The 21,605-nt window shown below is 41.2% G+C and overlaps 1 protein-coding gene across 1 annotated transcript in view; it reads right to left on the bottom strand.

Annotated features, from left to right (window-relative positions):
* LOC141436253 (intermembrane lipid transfer protein VPS13A-like) overlaps window positions 1–21,309 on the bottom strand; it is an 82,259-nt gene extending 60,950 nt beyond the window's left edge. The window contains exons 1-16 of the mRNA XM_074099154.1: window positions 21,195–21,309; window positions 16,437–16,588; window positions 15,562–15,962; window positions 14,621–14,832; window positions 12,855–13,029; window positions 11,688–11,961; window positions 10,666–10,815; window positions 9,895–9,955; window positions 9,272–9,402; window positions 8,938–9,135; window positions 6,760–6,968; window positions 6,145–6,289; window positions 5,007–5,143; window positions 4,294–4,480; window positions 3,173–3,249; window positions 2,670–2,857 (exon numbers count right to left, since the gene is read on the bottom strand). Of these exons, the coding sequence (XP_073955255.1) occupies window positions 2,670–2,857; window positions 3,173–3,249; window positions 4,294–4,480; window positions 5,007–5,143; window positions 6,145–6,289; window positions 6,760–6,968; window positions 8,938–9,135; window positions 9,272–9,402; window positions 9,895–9,955; window positions 10,666–10,815; window positions 11,688–11,961; window positions 12,855–13,029; window positions 14,621–14,832; window positions 15,562–15,962; window positions 16,437–16,577 (2,686 nt within the window). The 5' untranslated portion in view covers window positions 16,578–16,588; window positions 21,195–21,309. The remainder of the gene's footprint in view (window positions 1–2,669; window positions 2,858–3,172; window positions 3,250–4,293; window positions 4,481–5,006; window positions 5,144–6,144; window positions 6,290–6,759; window positions 6,969–8,937; window positions 9,136–9,271; window positions 9,403–9,894; window positions 9,956–10,665; window positions 10,816–11,687; window positions 11,962–12,854; window positions 13,030–14,620; window positions 14,833–15,561; window positions 15,963–16,436; window positions 16,589–21,194) is intronic.
* Window positions 21,310–21,605: the final 296 nt, after the last annotated feature.

Genomic DNA, 21,605 nt, shown 5'->3' with positions numbered 1-21,605 from the left:
TTTTAAATGACGCAACATAACTATTTTTTTCAGAATTAGGTAATTCTGGATTCTCCTTACTCAGAATCACGAGTACTATATTGATTTAAACGAAGAAAAATAGTGTCTCTAATTTTTTTGTCAGTTTTTTGACTTTTTTTCATATCCCTACTGATATTATAAATGCGAAAGTAACTCTGTCTGTCTGTCTGTCTGTCTGTCTGTTACGCTTTCACGTCGAAACCACTGAACCGATTTTGATGAAATTTGGTATATAGGAAGTTTGAACCCCAAGGATCAACATAGGATACCTTTTATTCCGGTAGAGGGCGCCACCACGCGATAACCTAGATCCGCGCAGATGAAGTCGCGGGCATAAGCTAGTGGATTATATGGCTCGTTACGAAATGGACGCTTAAAATGTTTATGGAAAATTGGGGACTTTTTTTTTCTTCGTCAAAATCAATAGTTGCGTCATTTAGGGGCTGTTTCACCATCCATTGATTAGCGTTAACCGACGGTTAAATGTGATGCCGTCTCCGTCTATTCGAACAAAACAAATAGAGACGGCATCACACCTAACCGCCAGTTAACAGCACTAATCAATGGATGGTGAAACAGCCCCTTAAAGTAAAAATGCCCTTATCCGTCAATTAAAATTATTCAATGGGTGGTGAAACAGCCCCTTAGCGTGTCTTGCTGGCAGCTTCCGCGTAAGCGCAGCATTAGCTGAGTTTGCTCCTTTTGCCGCAGGGCAGACTACTATCTTGTATTGGTTATATTGTTGTCTTGCATTGTTTGTACTGTTGGCAATTAAATATTTTCTTTCTTTCTTTCTTTCTTTCTTTCTTTCCTTAACTTCCCATTTGTACGTACAAATACCAGCACCAATATCTGGCTCAACAAAGTGTTTAAATATCTGATAATTACGACTTTCTGTATATTTCTATATAGGGTCGGTAAAATGAGTTAAATATTTTTGCACGCTCCTCTGTAGCAGATATTAATGAAGGTGACAATAACACATGAGTGTTGTAATGACATTTTACGTCATTCTATAAATATTGTTACAGGCAAATATTATTATTATTATTATGGCCTAGGAATCAAATTGGTTGACTATACAGTCACCATCACTAATATCTGCTACAGAGGAGCGTGCAAAAATATCTGACACGTCCTACCGACCCTGAAAATATAATCGTACTAGCTTTTGCCCGCGGCTTCGCCCGCGTGTAATTCGGTTATCGCGCGCTGTTCCCTCGGGAACTGTTGATTTTTCCGGGATTACAAAGTAGCCTATCTCTCTGGCCCATAAACTATCTCTATGCCAAAAATCACGTCGACCCGTCGCTGCGTTTCGACGTGAAAGACGGAGAAACATACACACAAACATACAAACACACACACTTTCGCTTTTATAATATTAGTATGGATTACTTTGCACGCTTTGCTGTGTCAGATATTGGTGCTGGTGACTGTACAGTACAAATTGAATGTTAATGTCTCTCGGGACTCGTCGGTTTTCTCCATTTTCCTGAAGATTCAAATGAGAAAGAAAATATGTATAAGTATGTTTTTTATTGTATTGTATATAATTCCTTATTGCAATTAAAAATAAAACACATAAAAATAACGATGTATAAAGGCGAACTTATCCCACAAGGGGATCTCTGCCCATTAACTTTTGAACGATTTGTCAATGAGTACCTTGACAAGAGATACAAAAAGTGTCGAAAACAAAATGTTACATTATTTACTCAGTGGATGGTCAGGTCACTCTGCAATGAGGGCTATCGTTTTTTATCTTTCTAGATGGCGCCACTGTTCCATGAGGTTTTTAAGTGTGTCTTTCAAAGTCTGTTATTACGGGCGTGAAAACAAAGTTTAGATTAAAATCATATTTAATACACGTTAAAACCGTACCATAAAAATATCGAGCAACCACAGAGTTGCGTAGTCCCGTTTTGTTCGGAAAAAAAGGGAGGACAAAGGTTTCCGAAAGACAAAACTGTCTCAAAACCGACATTCATTGCCGGATAACGCATATTAGCCATAATTAATTGCATGTGTTGTAAAATATTCATAAAATTATTCTAATTATAAATAAACCCGCGTAGTTCTCCCAAAAACATTTGACATTTCGGAGAGCTACACTCGCGCCTCTACCGGCGAATTCATACGTGATAACTCTCATTACTAAGGGTTTAGGGTCCTGCTCACGTCTCCAGAACCTCTCAGTATGTCTGTCGGCGGCCGATCGTAAAATCCGCCAGATCACGAAATTCCTGGAAAATGGCGCCATTTCATGATATGCCTAAAAGTTGGCCAGGCACATCACGGTGTGCCTGAGAAACAATACAGCAGATCGATTAAAGCAACGCATTCGTCGATATTCTTAGCTCTATACCGGGCACATAGTGATATGCGGAAAAAAGAAAAAAAAAATATATATATTAATTGTGACTACAACGCACGAGCCGATCGAGCGAAGCGAGCGTGCCGCGGCAGTGCCCGGCGAAGTGCCAGAACCGATATGGCGGCGTTTCATGATATGCCTTGGAATTTCATGACCTGCCTAAACGGGCCAAATCATGAAGTGGCGGCGATGCATGATATGCCTAGGAATTTCGTGATTTGGAGGATTTTACGATCGGTTGCCGACATGTCTAAACCCAAAATGAACTCACCAACAACAAACCGAAGCAGCGTATTGATATTGTTGCTAGGCGACACGTTGTCGTCGAACCCTGGCAGGTCCACGGAGCGCGCGTACACCTCCATATCTTCGTCGCTGTGCTCTGACGATATGAACACTTGGTTCGACTCCTGGAAGCCGAGCTTGGCGCCGGCGCGGTCGAACGTGGACTCTGCTGCCCTGGGAAGATAGACAGATTTGTCTCTACTCATTTCTAAAAGGACAACGCATGTACAGAGATAGTGAATAATGTTATGCCATCGTATTTTGTCGGGAAAGTTCGTATTTATCTTGCTTCTTAACTAGCTTACTGAAGTTTACTGAAGATAATTGAGAAAGCAAGATAAGAACAAACTTATCCGTTAAAATATGATTAAAAAACATTATTACTTAACTAGATCTGTTACTCAACTTATGTTACTATGGGTGTCCACGGATGGTGGTGATTGCTTTCCATCAGATCAATCAAATTATTCATAAAAAAAATAAACAAACCTGTTTCTACCCAGGTAAGCTGCCACGATCCTCTGCCGAAGCTGCACCAGCTCTGAATGTCCTGGATCCGCCGGGACCTTTATCAAATAGCAAAACAAACATATTAACGCAAAAAAGTTTAGGCGAGAACAGAACTTTACGAAGTGAAGTTCCAGAAGCAAATCTTAATACTTTTTGGTAAACGATTAGTCTTTTCTTATTAATTCAACCCTGCTGAGTCTAAAATTATCGGTTGCCAAAGTTGTTACTGCAATTAAGAATGCTACAGATACTTTAGAAGAAAGGGATAAAGAGAACGGGAGGAATTGACAATCGAATTCAGCTAGTTCAGTGGATAAGAAAATAAAGGTTGTTCATTGTGAGTGTCGGATGTTACCTAGGAACTATTATATGATCTGTGATGTGGTAGGTATATTGTATCGAAAATACAAACTGAGACATGGATGCACAGAAAAACCAGAAAAAGAGACCAGCACTGGGAATCGAACCCAGGTCCTCAGCAATCCGTGCTGCGTGCTATAACCCCTACACCACTGCTAGATAGGAATCTAGACACGGTTTTTTCCTATGCATACTTACATATCTCAGGTTGCTTATTTCTACTATGCTACTTAAGCAGCAGCACTAGCGACATCTATGTTTCGTCAAGAGACGTCACACTCTTTCGGAACTAACCGCTCACCCAGACAAGAGATGTCGCTACTTCAATAATCAAATTATGATTGGTTTTTTGGAGTCTTTTTGTATTTTTTATTTCAAATCCAAATTTGTTACTTTTACGGGTATCCCGTAAAACTATATCGAAAATACAAACTGAGACATGGATATTGGTACTGGTAGGTATATTGGTTTACCAATGGCCTTCAAAGTGGATAGTGGTAGGTTCCCGGATTCGCATCTGCATTTTTCCGAACACACGCGCAAAATTTACCATAGATTTTCCATGACGGAAAAATTGATGGAGACAGCTGTCTGTATTAACCTGCGAAGCGTTTAAATAGTGTGTGCAGATTGCCATACTGGGTCCGCTTGTAAACTGCAGCTCAAACCCTCTGATTCAGAGGCTGTGCCCAGCAGTGGGATGTATACAGGCCGAAGATAATGGTGAAACTGTGTGGTACCTTATCCAGCATGAGCAGCGCCTGCTCCGGCTCCTCAAACTCGGCATAATCCCCGGAGTCCATGAAGGACACTGGAACGGTGTTCGGCACCGGGATGGGCAGCGTGTCCAGGAAGTCCAGGACAGAGGCGATGGTTCGCTGGGAGAGGTTGAACTTGAGACTCGACAGGGATATGTTCAATTTGTATCTGTGGACAACATTATGGAGTTCATTACAGCACCCGGGATAAGTCCCGGGTAGTTATTACCTCAACTTTTTATCAGACTGCCCAAAGGAGGGCTATGTTTTTGTAGTTTGGGAGCTTTGTCTCCCCAAACCTACCAACGCAGAATCGGCTTTATTCGCCTAACAAATTTCTCAAAAATGTCCGTAAAAGTCTATACATTATTCCTTACATATCAGAAGGCTAAGTGCATAGTTTAAAGTCAGCGAGAAATTTAAAAGTTAAAAAGATTGCAGGCGCGCTAGCTCGACAATAATTTATTATTGTCGAGTCTCGAACTTTTTAAAAAGTGAAAGCGGCCACGGAAATGTTGGCACAAGTCGTATACAGCCAACTCAAATGGCTGCTATCAGTTATTTTGTTGGAACTCCAGACTTTTTTTATTGGATCTGAAACAGCTTGTGGTGTTTTCGGTAGAAAAATACACCTGCTTTTTTTTAAATGAATAGACGTCCACATCGTCCGAGATCAGTGTTCACTGTGAGGGTACCTCGGCAGCAGCTTGTAGTCCTTCTTGATGCTGTTGGAGAACACGACCTGGCCCTTGAGGCGCGGCATCAGGTGCAGCTCGGAGTCCGCAAGCCGCCGCGCCTCGCGCCACTCTTCCGCCCCCTCGCTGAACAACACCTGGATAAAATAATACGCATAATAATATCACACGCCGCCATCTCAGTACCTTAGAGATATTCTAGTATATAAGCTAGGCTAGCATAGTAATGTGGTTAGTTCTGTTCAGTGGTAGTTCAAGAGATCAGTAAACGAGTCCAAGTAACCCGCACAAGATCTATTCACTCTCCCCACTTATTTTTCCCCTAAATTATCCTTTCTTTTAATGATAATATAAGTGCTTTCAATCTCCTGCCTTATCAAGGCGCAAAACACCACACATATAATTTCATGTGTTTTATGTAACTACCATACAATACAATACAATACAAATATTCTTTATTGCACACCATAAAGCAGTACAAAAACTTATGATATAAACACTTAGATTCAGGGTAGACAATAGGCGGTCTTATCGCTTAAAAGCGATCTCTTCCAGACAACCATTTGGGTACAAGAAATACCATGAAGAGTTTTACCATAGTTACAATAGAATATTTCCGAATTAAAATAAATAGGGACGAGGTTATTCTTTTTTTACGGGTCAACAATGCTCCGATAGTAAAATTCTACTTGTGTCACAAGTAAAAAGCCGTGGTGGCCTAGTGGTTTGACCTATCGCCTCTCAAGCAGAGGGTCGTGGGTTCAAACCCCGGCTCGCACCTCTGTTTTTCGAAATTCATGTGCGGAGTTACATTTGAAATTTACCACGAGCTTTGCGGTGAAGGAAAATATCGTGAGACCTGCACAAACCTGCGAAGCAATTCAATGGTGCGTGTGAAGTTCCCAATCCGCACTGGGCCCGCGTTGGGAACTATGGCCCAAGCCCTCTTATTCTGAGAGGAGGCCTGTGCCCAGCAGTGGGACGTATATAGGCTGGGATGGTGGGATGGTGGTGTCACGAGTGTCCTAGGACGATGGGGGTTGGTTGACATCAGGTAACCCGCCCCCTCTTTCCCTCTAACAAAAAATCTACCAATCGTACTTAATATAATCAGAAAATGTATGATGCTTGTATTGACCTGGAACGAGCATTCAGCGTGCAGCCTGTCATACAAACGCTCCTCCAGCTCCATACATGTGGCGTCTTCTAAGGCCAGGTTCGAAGGCTGCAGATCCGACTTTATGAGAACCCGACTGATGTCCAGTACCATAAATTTGCCAGTCCTGGGAAAATAAGGAAATTTTGTTTAGTTACAGTGAAAACAGAAATGAGGATACGTAGAATACGAGGGTCACCGACATAACCAAGTGAATTAGCACGTTGATGTGGCAATAGGCAGGCCATTAGGCACGGAGAAGAGATGGTCGGGCCATAAATCGGGGCCGAAAAGATCTCGAATAGAGACCGGGGATCGACAAGCGCAGCGTAGGACGTCCACCAACGAGATGGGTGGATGACTTGGTTAAAGCCGCGGATTCAAAGGCGGAAACTTATGCCCAGTAGTGGACGTCCTACGACTGATGATGATAACAGTGAAAACTTGTTTTCGGGTGTGATCACACACGTCAATCATGAATACACTCGAAAATGGTCCTTCGAAGGTATTTTTGAGAAAGTTCACATTCCGGAAATATGTGACTTAATGGGACCCTTAACCTAATCTCTTTCTTCTATTCCATGTAAGGTGACTTACTTGGTAGCGCATCCGTATTCGGGTAGTATAACGCAAGGCCCCTTCACGTCGACATTGACTTGGAACATCTTCTTCCTGCTCACGGCATACGCCAGCACCGACCGTCCCACTCCGGCGGCCGCGTCCGCCGCATGAGAGAGCTCCTCGAATAACTCCTCCGACGTCATCGAGTGCGTTTGGAAGAAGTTTATTAGCTCTGTGAACGCGTGCTGTGAACAGATGCAGATGGTATATTTACAGCTGGTAGGACCTTGTGCAAGGTCCGCCCGGATTGCTACCACCATCTTGCTCGCTAATCCTGGTTTCCACTGTTGTGTTTCGGCGTGGAGAGTAAGACAGCCGGTGCAATTACTGGTATCCCATCTTAGGCCTCTAGGTTGGCAACGCATCTGCAATGCCCCTGGTGTTGCAGATGTTTATGGGCGGTGGTGATCTCTTACCATCAGGAGACCCACATGCTCGTTTGCCATCCAGTCGAATAATAATAAAAAAACAGAACAAAAAGTAAGTATCTACGAATCGGTCTTCTACAAGACACTGTTTTGCAATACGTGGCAATACTGAGTCAACCCACCGTCATTTTGCAATACAATGTCAACTTCTAAAACTATTTTCTAAGGGTCGACATTGTGTTGCAGAATTAATCAGGGTTGACACACTATTGCATAACAGCGTCCAGTTATGTTACGACTGATGGAGTTATGGTTTTGTGGGTAGGACCTTGGGCGGGGTCCGATTCCTTCCACCGTCTAACTTGCTAATCCTGCGAGGAGCAGTGCTTGTGCTGGATGTTCCAGTATGGAGACTTAGGGGCTGTTTCACCATCCATTGATTAGTGTTAACTGACGGTTAAATGTGATGCCGTCTCCGTCTATTCGAACAAAACAAATAGAGACGGCATAACATTTAACCACAGATTCAACTAGAGATGTGCGAGGATGTGTTGCGAGGAATATGTATTTCATGAACCAATAGGAATGCTTCATTTACCTCGCCTCGCTCCGCTCTGCTGTTTCCACCAGAGCGGTGCTGTGCGAGGATAGGTACGTAAAAACCTGAAAAACACAAACCCGCACCGTTTACCTTCACTTGCCCGAATTTCATTTGCCCGAATTTCACTTGCCATACCAACGTTTGCCATAAAATATATAGAACCGTGCTGTTTTCAGGATTTTTTTAAATGTCATCATATAGAATGCAGTAGGTTAGGGTAGGTTTGTTTAATATCAACTCTGAAGAAATGACTATTTCAGAAATAAATTAGTTTATGGCAAATGATAATTCGTGAAAACGATACATTCGGGCATATGAAATTCGGGCAAACGATAGAGAACCTCCTCGCACATCTCTGGTGAAAACGTAGCCTCAGACAGCTGGTGAAATTAGTATGAGGTATTGAGATGGACGGATGACCTGGTCGCGGGTTCACGGTGGATGCAAGCCGCTTCCGACTGAGGCAACTGGAGGTCTATGGGGGAGGCCTATGTCCAACAGTGGACGTCCTATGGCTGATATGATGATGATGATGAGGTATTCTATTATGGGGGTAGGCCGCAATAGAGCGATCTCTCCACGCTGATATTATAACAGGTCCGTAGGAAGATCTTCGCGATGCTTGTTATTCTAACATCTAGTGACATGGTGATCGGTTGTGTTGCTCTGAGGGTGGATGAACTCTGGTTGAGGTGTAGTTTGTATGGAGGTGGAGGAAGAACAAAAACACATTTCGTCACTACTTTGAAAAAATCTCGTATCTAAAATCAATATGTTAACAAAATTGAACCTTGATATAATGTTCATAAAGTTCACTAAGAAAAATTATCTATTTTGAGGTAAGAGTTTTTTTTATAGACGTAGCTATCATAAGGTCACGGGTGAACAAATTATTTTTAGTTCAAAATTGAAAATACAAACTGAAATATAGATGCACAGAAAAACCAGAAAAATAAGACCAACACTGGGAATCGAACCCAGGTCCTCGGTATTCCGTACCGCGTGCTATACCGCTACACCACTGTTGGTCAACGGCACAGACACGAATTTCCCCTATGCACCACATATCTCAGCTTGTTTGTTTCTTATTTAGCCACTTATCTATATTTTAGTTTGTATTTTCAATTTAGGTTTTGAGTTCAACTCCGCAAAGTAACGCCTGGTAATCAATTACCACAATCATACCTCGACATAAAGAACTTCCACCGGCTCCAACAGGCAGCTCAGGCCATAGTCCGCTTCGCTGCTGGCTGGGTTCTTCTCTATGTCCAGAGCCAAAAGATTCGTGCTGGTCGGTGACCCTCTCTCCGCGGTCAGGAGTGGCACCAACTCTCCGTCGGTAGAAAGACCCTCCATTACTATGCTTTCTGCTCTCGCTGATAACTGGAAGTAGATTACAGAAGATTAAATTTATAAGCATACGTAAAGGAGAGAAAATAAATAAAAACTAAAAATAGTTTTAAAGGGATATAAAAATAAATGTTTAGTAGAATGTAAGTAAATATTGACTGAGACATACCTTGTAGGCTTTGGCTGAAGGTCTCGTTTCTAAAGAAGCGAGGAACTGCGTGAGCGTCAAACCCAGAACTTCCTTGTTTCTGTTCATTAATGTGAGGGAGCAGTTAGCCAGAGTCAGGTTCAGTTTGTGCTCTGAAAGAAAATAAAATAAATGAATAAGTACGAATTTAACAGAGATAAATTTGATACAAATGATGGTCTTTGTCTCACTCAATATTGGACACATGCTCGATATGAAATTTTAATAAATTGCAATAAACGTTGTACCATCAGCCAAATATGTGGTCTACCACTCTAAAGTTGATAATCGTTTGGATGTCATAAAACAATAATGCCAATATTATGCCAATAGACGTGTCTGTCAAATTGAAAGTTCGACTTTAGCGACATATTCATTTCATAGGAACTTGTTTAAAAATTAATAGACCACTTATTTTGCTGATGGTACATACACGGCTTGAAGTAGTTGTTCCAATTTCGTAAAAACTCTAATACAAAATCGAGTTCCAGACCTATATATATTCTATATATTCAAAGTTACTAAATACTTCGTTACGCAAAGCTTGATACAAGGAAAGTATGAATATTCCACTGAACAGGTATTTTTTCCGATACTCAACTCACCAATATACTGCTTAGACTTATCCTTTGGTGCACCTTCCACGTACCCGATTAGCTCACAAACCTGGAGCAAAAACAGATATATTACTTAATCGACATCAAACTCTGGTTCCGTTTCCACCAGAGATGTGCGAGGATGAACCAATAGAAACGCTTCATTTACCTCGCCTCGCTCAGCACAGCTGAAGTGGTAGCAGCTCAGCGGAGCGAAAATAAGTAAATGAACAGCCTGCTGGAAAACTGAGGAGTCTGGAGAGTTCCACTAATGGCTAACGAACATCTCACTCTACTTCTACATCTCTAATTATTTTTTGTTTTTGACATTAGAGTTGTGCTATACTTCCACTGAACGTAGATATGATTAAAATGTTACATTTAGTTTCGTAAATAAGGGACCCCATACATTCCTGTATTTTTTAATGTAATTTCTATCTTTATTCAATAGGTATCTTGCTAGCTTTAATATTCCAGATAATTGTAATATACATTTCGTTTTAAATGACTTTCTGTCAAGTTTCTTGCGGCGCATTCTTCTTGGCAATGATGCTTGGTATTTCCGAATGCGCTGGTAGTTTAAAAAATACACTTATAAGAGCCCTTTGCGCCTTACTTGCAGAATAAACGTATTTTATGCAGATTTTTTATTTTACTTCTTATCAAACTGATACAGGCGTGATGTTTGTGTGTGTGTGTGCACAAATTTGTGTTTCCTAATGACAGAAATCCTACAGCGACTCCCTGGTACAGCCTTCTGGAAAGCTGTCAAAGGCTTACCTTCTTCCGTTCAGGGCTGGACAGATGGCTCCACAGAGTCTTCCGTTCAGTCTTGACGCACAGTTCTACGTGTGGCTCATCTTCCTCGCTCTTCCACCAGTCAAACTCTGACTCCACCACCTCGATGCGGTCCGGTTCTTGGGCTAGCAGCTGGAAATATGAAAATAATAATAATCTTAAGCCGTCCGTTGACTGAAATAAATATCAACAGAAAACTTTTATAAATAACTAGCTTTTGCCCGCGGCTCCGCCCGCGTGGTATTCGGTTATCGCGCGCTGTTCCCTCGGGAACTGTGCATTTTTTCGAGATAAAAAGTAGCCTATGTCACTCTCGGGCCCATAAACTATCTCTATGCCATAAATAACGTCGATCCGTCGCTCCGTTACGGCGTGAAATACGGACAAACACACAAACATATTAAGTATGGGTTTTTGCCCTACACACTCGTCTTTGTGTAGTGTGGATGTAAAAACAAGCGCGGGCGATCTGACCTAAAAAATATGACTTGCCCCCCCTAGGCCAGAAGCTGGGTACGCCCCTGGCAGTGGTGCTTACGTAGTATTTAGTACTTTCTCGTTTTCCACCCTATTGAAAAACACTGCTGAACTTAGCATGCTATGCTATGTTAGCTATGTTCTTCAGACGGTTTTACGACCACTGCACGCCGCTGTTACCCATACCCTGAATAGCACAAGCTTTGCTTAGTTTGGGACTAGGTCCTCAGCCTATATACGTCCCACTGCTGGGCACAGACCTCCTCGCAGAACAAGAGGGCTTGGGCCATAGTTCCCACGCGGGCCCAGTGCGGATTGGAAACTTCACACGCACCATTGAATTGCTTCGCAGCTTTGTGCAGGCTTCCTCACCGCAAAGCTCGTGGTAAATTTCAAATGTAATTCCGCACATTAATTTCGAAAAACTTAGAGGTGCGAGCCGGGGTTTGAACCCACGACCGAGAGACTTGAGAGGCGATAGGTCAAACCACTCGGCCACCACGCGACTAATCCACAAATCCACTAACCTCATACTTCGCATGCTCCCTCGCTATAACCACCGCAACAATCGGCAGACTATCCTCGCACTGCTGCAAGTCCAGCTTCAACTCCGTGTCATGGGGACTCCTGAGCGTGCTCTTGTACGTCTGTTTGTACTCTTTGTAGTGCGCCCGGTGCCGTTGGATGGCCCCCCAGGTGTAGGGTCTCACGCGTTGTTCTACGACCACGTTGTACGCGTATTTCCACCACTTCTTTATGTCAGAGGACAATGGCACGCCGGGGTGGAGGTGGCGGTATTTTCTAGAACAATAAAATTAAGCTTAAAATTGTACCATCATCCATCAGCCAATACCTATGTGGTCTACCACCCTAAAGTTGATAATCGTTTGCATGTCATAAAACAATAATGCCAATCTTATGCCACGTGTCTGTCAACTTGAAAGTTCGACTTTAGCGACGTATTCATTTGGTAGGAACTTGTTTAAAATTGATAGACCGTTTATTTGGGTGAGATGATACTATCAGCCAAATATGTGGTCTACCACCCTAAAGTTGATAATCGTTTGCGTGTCATAAAACAATAATGCTAATAGACGTGACTGTTAACTTGAAAGTTCGACTTTAGCGACTTTATCATTTGATAGGAACTTGTTTTAAAATTGATAAACCACTTATTTGACTGATGGTACAATAAATATGAGTGAGCGTAGTGAGTATTGTTTTAGAAGGCGCACAAACCATTTTAATCAATAATAAGGCTGTAAGATCTCTAGAAAAACACATTTGCTTCACAGAAAAACACATTCCGCGGGAACTAAGCAATTTTACGGAATAGAAAGTATCTTACGTCCTTCTTCGGGATTCAAACTATATATCTACCAAATTTCATCTAAATCGGTTAAGCAGTTTAGACGTAAAGAGATAACAAACAAACAGACTTACAAACTGGCATTTACAATATTTAGTAGACTCGATCACGGCTTAGTTTTATAGATATAAAAAAACGTACGACCTGATAATTCATGCCCTCATGTAGGTAATTTTCCATTAGGCCCGAATTTTCGGATCGTAAGTTAACCTCACCTCTTGAACTTAGACATTTTTATTTATTATAAAAAAGGAACGAAACGAAAACAAAAAAAAATTACAACGACTTAAAGCCGACTTTGTCCCCAACTCCATCCTACTCTCACCTGTTCAACTGTATCCTGTGGAAGGAAGACAGTAGATTGTCAATCGACAAGAACTGCCTTCGGGACAGTTGCAGCGCGCTGTCTTGTAGCACTGCGTCCAGGAGTAGCCGGGGCACGCGCGCTTCGCTCGAGCGGTTGATGAGGACTTTTACTTTGCATGTCACTGGCTTTAGTACTGGAAGAAATAAAGGTATCTAGTACTTGATTGATTTTGGTGTTACTATTCGTTTTGCGCAGCAAATTAAAGTAAGAACAGAACAGTTTTTTTTATTCGACTGGATGGCAAACGAGCAAGTGGGTCTCCTGATGGTAAGAGATCACCACCGCCCATAAACATCTGCAACACCAGGGGTATTGCAGATGCGTTGCCAACCTAGAGGCTACAGTTTCCAAACAAAAGTAATAATATACGTTGGGCAAAGGCGCAAGGCTTCCTCTCGGAATGAGATGGTTAAGCCGTAGGTAGGTCCCACGCAGGATTGAATTTCTCGGAAAGTGTGTGCAGTTTTCCTTAAAGTATTTTCTTTCACCGTAAAGCTACTGCTCTTATCTACTGTAAATTGCACCACCTGCTAAAATGTATTCTTACTTCTGTCCATTGTAAAGGTTGCCTGGAAGAGATCGCTCTGAAGCGATAAGGCCGCCTATTGCTTACCTTAGAAAATCTCTATGTATATACCTGTGTTATCTGTACTGCTTACTGTGTTGGTGTACAATAAAGAGTTATTGTATTGTAAAGCTCGTGGTAAATTCCAAATGCATTTTCGCAAATGGATTTTGAAAACTCAGATATGCAAGCCCGGATTTGAACCCACGATCCTCTGCTTGAGAGGCCACCACGGCTACAACTGGGAATTTATCACATACAACTTAGATCTATCTCCCTAATGCTCCTAGCATAATTCCATTACTCCCTATTCACATTATAACTTTGTCAACGAACTTTGAAATATAATTACACTTTGCAATTACGAATATTACCAGTTAAATATAACCTTCCTATCATAATACGCTCCATGGATCCCAAAAAAAAACAAGTCATGTGCCATACATGCTTCCGGTTTATACCTAACCTACACTCGTATGCTTCGTTGCTAACTATACTCTCTGCTCTCTCTTTCTACAAAATTTTCCTCGATAAAAAACTATCCTATGTCCATCTCCGGGACTCAAACTATCAAATAGCGAACGGCTGGCAACACCCTTGATAGTATTAGCACAGAATATATAATAGTACTAACGTACAGAATGGCCACGCTCCGCCCCGCACCGGTTCGAGTTACCCCACCCCTCAAGCGCAGATTGCAGGAAAACCGCAGGAAAGCAGTCGGGTGCGCGACGCGATGTATGTCGGCCGCACGGCACTAAGTTCGGGAGCAATAATTTTGCGAAATGGTAACGGTACCCTACCTACTTCCTTTTTCTAAACAAATAATGATTTCTGAAATTATCGCGATTAATACATGAAATAACTACCTACCGAATAATTGAAAATAATAATGCTTAAATACACAGACAGACACATTTTAATTAGGTTTAAATAAATAGGTAAGATTAACGATTACATTGATTTGCACTATCTATGCCATACCTACATATAAGTACCTTTAAATGTCTTTGGTAGCACTTATTAGGGTTTTGCGTTAGTCGGCCCTGTGCATCTTACGCACACATTGACGCGTGTACAGACGTCGTCGTGCCTATGTAGATTCAAGAACGCGTATTTTGTACGGCGTGGCCGCCGTGTGGTATTAGTAGCTACTTACAGAACTCAAAATCCTCATGGTGCATAGAAAATTTATCCAGCCCGGTCATCATGTAGTGCTTCCAATTGTAATACTGCATCGGTGTTATGTTCGCAATTTCTGCGTCGTCGAGCGCTGTGGCCGTCGGGTTCCAGTACAGTGAGAGGGACTCTATGCGCATCATTTGGTACACCGTCGTTGCGTTCGCCGGTGTCACTGAGGGCTTCCATTTGCTGAGGATGAGGATTAAGTGAATATCTTTTTCTTTATCTTTATCATAAGATTATAGTGAGATATGTGGGGGAGACTACTGAAGAGAGATCTCACACAAGGCACGTATTATAAATTATGGGGACCGAATTTGTTAAAAATTGACTAATGACGTCACAACCATTGGTACAAACCATAGGAGAATGAAGAGCTGACAGTTACCGCGGACAAAGAATTAGCTAGCTAGAAGATGGGACTCAGTCAGCATCTTTTCAAACTCGCCTTTTGCTTTTTTTTAACTTTGTGTACTTTAAGTTTTATAGTATTATATCAACAGTTATAGGTAATTTTATATATTTTAGCAATTTGTATATTTATTTATATCGGGTATTTATCTCAGAACTTTTGTAGGCGAACAATCGATCTAGCTTGGTTCTTTATCTAAAAAAACACTTTGTAAAAAACAAAAAACAATTGTAATGTTTTTTTTACCAGTCACACACATGAATCGAAATTGGTATGAAATAACACTTAACATTGCTCACAGGGTGTTTTTTTTCGGAAAGTTAGGTATGTAGTTTGTTTATTTGTTTGTTTATATTTATACTCTTTATGGTACGAAAAGGAAAAACAAAAAGGTAGAGTAAGGGTCGTATCAGATATTTAAATATGCAGGCTTTGTTGTGACAGACATTGGTGCTGGTGACTGTACAGTGGAGCAAGAAGAAGGGTTGTGGTCTAAACCAACTCACCTATTAGTAGTCTCAATAGAGAGACTCTGCAGACATAGCCCGCACGCCAACGGCCCATCTTTAGAGCTGATCGAATCCTCATACCGCACATGAACATTCCTGATATAAATCTGCAGATTATTAACAATAGCCGTGAACAAGTGCTCGAAGAAATTCTGCGGGCCTTTAAGAATCTCACTTTCGGCTTCTAGATCTTGAAGTATCTTCCTTTTAGCTGCTCTTGTCAGGCGCTTTTCTCGTTCGGGATCGAAGTAGCTGTTGGAGATGGCTGGGCCGACTAAGACTAAAACGTCTTCTATGTTGACGATGACGGGTTGGGTATAGAGTCCAGTCCATGGTATCTGAAGGTTGATGCGGCCTATTGTGCCAATTTTGACATCGATCGGGAGGTCAAGCTCATACTGGAAAGAGTTATTTGAATTAAAAATAACATGAGTCATTCACGTATTAATAGTCCATGTATGCACGACATTTTTTGAGCCAATCCGTGGCCTTTATATTATAGGCCTTTGCATCCAGAGACTTAGAATTGTTTTACGTATAACTGACCCGTGATTGACCTCTATCTCACCTGATGAAAAGTGCAGATGAGACCAAAGGTAATGGCTAACTACTGGTTTATTTACTCTAGCCTTAAATAGCCCTAGATTGTATTTATCCGGATATACAGACTATGAGAGCGAATTCCATTCCTTAGCAGTTCGCATTATGAAAGATGAAGCAAACCGCTTATTGTGGATCAATGGAATAGTACTATCGCCTGGATATCCGTTCATAAAATGGAGATGGAGGAATTTTTGATGAAAACATAGTTACATTTGGTGCACTTACGCCCCGGAAAATATGAGGTTTAAAAAAATGATTTCAGGCCTTACCAGAGCCTCCGGTTTTAACTTGAGGTCGCTGAGATTGACTTGGCCAGAGAAAATGCCGACGTTCAGGTTCTCGGTGTCGAGATCCTGGACGTACTTGCCGAGCAGCCGGTTCAGGATGCCGGCCACGGCGCCCTCGAACATGATGCCGGCGGCTGGAAAGGCGACAGTTAGGGCGCTTGTGCACTACAAGACTGGACCGGAAAAAAAACAGCTGAAAGGGTAAATGCACAAACTGGTATGAAAATTTATGGCGTGCAATATCGGACCGTTTTTTCCCGATCCGGTCTTGTAGTGCACAGCCGCCTTTAGAAAATTACAAAATAGGTTCACCACAAAGTTTAATCGTTAAATTATTATTTCGGAGACGGCGGTATTATCGCTATTGTCGTCCCATGGTATGCCTTTAAATATTTTGATATTTGCAAATGACATTTCTTTAAGATAGGTTTTAATGTGCCGTTAATTTAGTATCGTATGATTTATTGTCATAAGAACACATTGGTTATAATAACAATTTAAAAAATTCTAAATCCTGTATTTCGCCTAACCGTGGCATCGTGCCCAGCATGCTTACGGCATTCCCTCGCTGCACGGCTAAGCTCAGTCTCTGGGCGAAAAAAGACCCGGCCCGATCGCCAGAGACAATAAAAAGTTTATCCAACACCTCACGAACACATTTTTTGGTGTCAGATGACCACGGTCCTAAATCGAAAATAACAAACTGAGCATGGATGCACAGAAAACCAGAAAAAGAGACCAGCGCTGGGAAATCGAACCCAGGTCCTCAGCAATCCGTGCTGCGTGCTTAACCCCTACACCACCGCTGGACAGGAATCAAGACACGAATTTTTCCTATGCATACATATCTCAGTTTGCTTATTAAAACAAAAAAAAATTGTAAAAATAACAAATTTGGAGTTGAAATAAAAAGACTCCAAAAAACCAATCACGGTCCTAAAGTTTGAAACGCAAGTGCCGCAAATAAGTAATCATTCGATAAAAACGCGCACTTGATTCACTTAGTAGAACCTCTGACGTAGGACGGAGCCAGCGTGTCTGAGCAAGTAACGTCCCACGCCAAAGGCTTGCCCAAACTCCAAGGCACCAATGTACATCCATTGGGCCTCATTCCGTCCGAGGCAGACAAGCCTGAAGGCTTATGGGTTGCCGGTATGGCAATAATGCTGAGTGCCGCGGATAAGGTCGTTAAGAGAGGCATGCCTATAAATACGACCAGCACTCAGATGACAATGTAAACCGTGTCGGCCTAAAGCATCAACTGTATCATATTGCATACATTGAAATAGTAGATTGATAACCAAGGGTGGAAAGTGACCCATTTCGCCAGAGATATTTCTGGCGCTCGAACGAAGTGAGAGCGCCAATAGTCCGAGGGGAAATGGGTAATTTCACCCGAGTTAGGCACTCTACTTTTCATTTCGACTGTAAGGAAAGTAAAATACTACAAAAAAACCGGCCAAGAGCGTGTCGGACACGCCCGCAATAGGGTTCCGTAGCCATTACGAAAAAAAAGTAATATTTTTCCAAGGATTTCGTATTTCGTACGGAATATTCCAAGTTTAGGTATATTTTATACCTTAGGCTACTATTTACTCTTAAACTACTAATAATTCTCAAGAAAACTTAATCGTTATAGTTTTCTTTGTAAGTTTGATATACTTACTATCATCCTGATTTTTTTCAAATTTTTCCACCCACCGGTTTAGATTTTAGAGGGGGGAGGGGGACGCTTGATTTTAATGAAAATTTGCACTTTAAAGTTGAATATTTCGCAAACAAATCACTGAATCGAAAAATCGTCGTAGCAAACCCCTAATATGGTTTTAAAATACCTATCTAACAATACCCCACACTATAGGGTTGGATGAGAAAAAAATCACCCCCACCTTATGTCTATCGGAGGTACTTACCCTAAAAAAAATATTTTTTACATTTTATTGTTATTGTCGGCATAGTTTACATATATATCCGTGCAAAATTACAGCTTTCTAGCATTGATAGTTCCTGAGCAAAGCCGCGGACGGACAGACAGACAGACATGGCGAAACTATAAGGTTTGTGTTTTTGCCATTTTGGCTCCGGAACCCTAAAATCTTAGCAACAATTTACGTACCTGGGTATTGTTTACGGTTATTAACAATGAAATTGTTTTAAATGCACACAAATTAAAGTCTTATTTTCAATTACTAGTTCCATTACACCAGAACAAGTAACACCACATATGATTCACCAAAAAGTTACAAAAATCGTTTTAAGTAGCAAAAAATCACTGTCTCTTTGTATACAATCATATTCCACATGATACATGCTTGTAAACAACGTGACAATGTGATGCGGTATTGGATATTTTGTGTTATCGGTTTATCGGTCTGATAAGACACCTCGAGTGCGACAGTTGTCGATACTGCGTGTAATTGCGATGGCACCAAAACGTGGTGAGATAAAAGATGAATGCTAATTATTTTACGATACTGGATATGCAAACATTATTTTTTTATTCGAATATAATATTATGGTTGTTTGGCAAAGGGACAAAAGACATGAAATATTGACGTTGTGTTACAAATAATAATAGGCCGAGAAGTATCGCGCTGGAGGCACTGCAGCTCGCCTGCCTGCGCGCGGTCACGCTAGCGGCCTGCAAAGAGATTTCATACAACTTTGCAGGCCGCTGGCCGGCAATGTGACCGTCTTTTGTTTCAACGCGCTCCGCAGCGGCCGCGCGCACCCGCCCCGCAGCCGCCGCGCCAGTAGCCAGCGCGACACGCGCGCACGCAACAGGGCGACTAGACTAGCGTCCCGCCATGCTTGATTTCTTGTTTTTTTTTTATTTTATTTCATGCCATATTTGAGAAAAGCATTATACAAGCCTCGGCCGGAACGTGCCCCTACTTCCCGGCCTCTACCTACAGTAATGTACTATTTTTTTTTATTTACTTTGGAAACTCCTAAACAGCCAAGCAGGGTGTAATTTGGGAATGGAGGATTGTGTATATACATTTATTCGGGCGTGGAAATAATTTCAAAATGGCAACTGTGCAAAAATACTTAAAAAACATGATTTAATTTCGTGAAACACAATTAATGATTACGAATATGAATCTATTTAATTATATTAAGGATGAATTCATTTTATTAGCATAGTCCACTTAGTTTTGAAATAGTTTTTAATTTTGAATCTGTTAGCTAAATCTGCAAGCATTTAAAGCGACACTACAAAAAACAAAAGAAAAAAAACCGAGATTTTTTTTTGATACTTTTATTTAAATTTTGAACAAATGTGTAGCATACGTTTTTAAAAAGTAATATTGTAAATTTGAACAGAATTTCGTTATTTTTCCTCGCATTGGAAGTGATAAGTTCATTGTTGAATCTACTATTTCATCCTAACGCCTGTAATGTGACATGCAATATGCAATAAACAATTTTGAATTTGAATTTGTATTTCGAGTCGTGGAAGAATTTGTTCACATAGGATAATAAAATACATATATAGATATGGACGCATTGAATTTTCAACCAGGCCAGGTCATAGAAATGTAATAAAATAGTTTATTAGGAGGTCCAGTCTTTGATCGTCAATGTTCTTTTCTTCCACAAAAAGGCGATACTAGCTAAGCTACATGAAATATGGACTTCGAAGCTGAGACGGTGAATAAATATCTCATTTATGCAAATTTGTTTAATAACTGTCCGAGATATTACGCTTTATAAGTACCTAATGGTAAGGCGATACATAACAAACTATTAAAGCACGCAGGAAATCAATATGAGAGTAAAGAAAAGTTAACCTTCTGGGCACCCTACCACCTGGCAGTGATTTTGGGCAACTTTTTTATTTATAATTTTAGTTTGTATGTAGTTTTAGTTACCTTTATTTTGTTTTATATTATACAGGCATTAAATCCGTGTTATGATTAGAACTATATTGTACTAGCTTAAGCCCGCGACTTCGTCTGCGCGGATCTAGGTTATCGCGCGGTGGCGCCCTCTACCGGAATAAAAGGTATCCTATGTTGATCCTTGGGGTTCAAAATATCTATATACCAAATTTCATCAAAATCGGTTCAGTGGTTTCGACGTGAAAGCGTAACAGACAGACAGACAGACAGACAGACAGAGACAGAGTTACTTTCGCATTTATAATATTAGTAGGGATTGTTATTTAAAATGACGCGCTCATTATCAGTCCTTTCGCTTTAAGGCGTATAAGCGTGGTATAAAAACACAATGACTAAGTTAGGTATACAGAGACAAACAATAACTAAAAGCACCTATAAGTATGTAGGTACATCGATTAAAATAATGACCGACGATTTACCAATTCAGCTAACCACCGCCAATTTACGGTTAAATTAACCCACTTATTATTGTAACAGATCCAAGTCTACCTACATCTCTTGAAATCAAGAATAAAGGTCACCAAGCAAGCACTATATTATAATAGATAATTGATGATGATGACAGTACTTAAAATCCATCTCAAGGCTAAAAATAGACAACACCAAGGACGAATTTATGACAAAACCGTTAACCAATCAGGGGACGTTAATCATAAAAACCGTTGAGAATTTCGAATATATCGTTCTAGAATCCGGCAGATCTGCATTCGGATTACGAAAAAGGGTTAGGAATGTAACATATGTTTTTAAAAGAACCTGAATCTGAAACGCTTACGCTACCAATGGCCGCGAAAAAATGTTTTTAAATACAGGATGTGTACAATTTGACTGTTACCTTCTAATCACATTGTTTTTCAACGCAGTTGTAGATATCCTTCACCAAGTTTTTTAATGACGTCAAAGGTGTAGCGATGGATTTGCCTTTGCGGAGACTGATAGCCTTTGACAGGTGTCACGCGGGGCGCATGTGTGGCGTTGGCGCAGGCGTACACAGAAGGGGAGCTGTAAAAATCATTTTATTCTGATTCGCCGAGATGGTGGGCGGGCGTTCAATAAACGAGGATACGTCACGGGACGTGGGTGGCCAGTGCAACTGTTGACACGTTGCAGGGAAACGGGCATTGGAGGATTGGTTCAGCTGAGCCCCCATTAACCCTTTGAACGCTTTCATATTTGAATGAAGTGATCAGTCAAACGCCAAGCACTTGCGTTTTAGAAAATGACTCTCAATGTGTGAATGAGTCTC

The sequence above is a fragment of the Choristoneura fumiferana genome, chromosome 16 (genome assembly GCF_025370935.1).
Source record: "Choristoneura fumiferana chromosome 16, NRCan_CFum_1, whole genome shotgun sequence".
Taxonomy (NCBI): domain Eukaryota; kingdom Metazoa; phylum Arthropoda; class Insecta; order Lepidoptera; family Tortricidae; genus Choristoneura; species Choristoneura fumiferana.
This window is presented reverse-complemented; position numbering and strand designations above follow the sequence as displayed.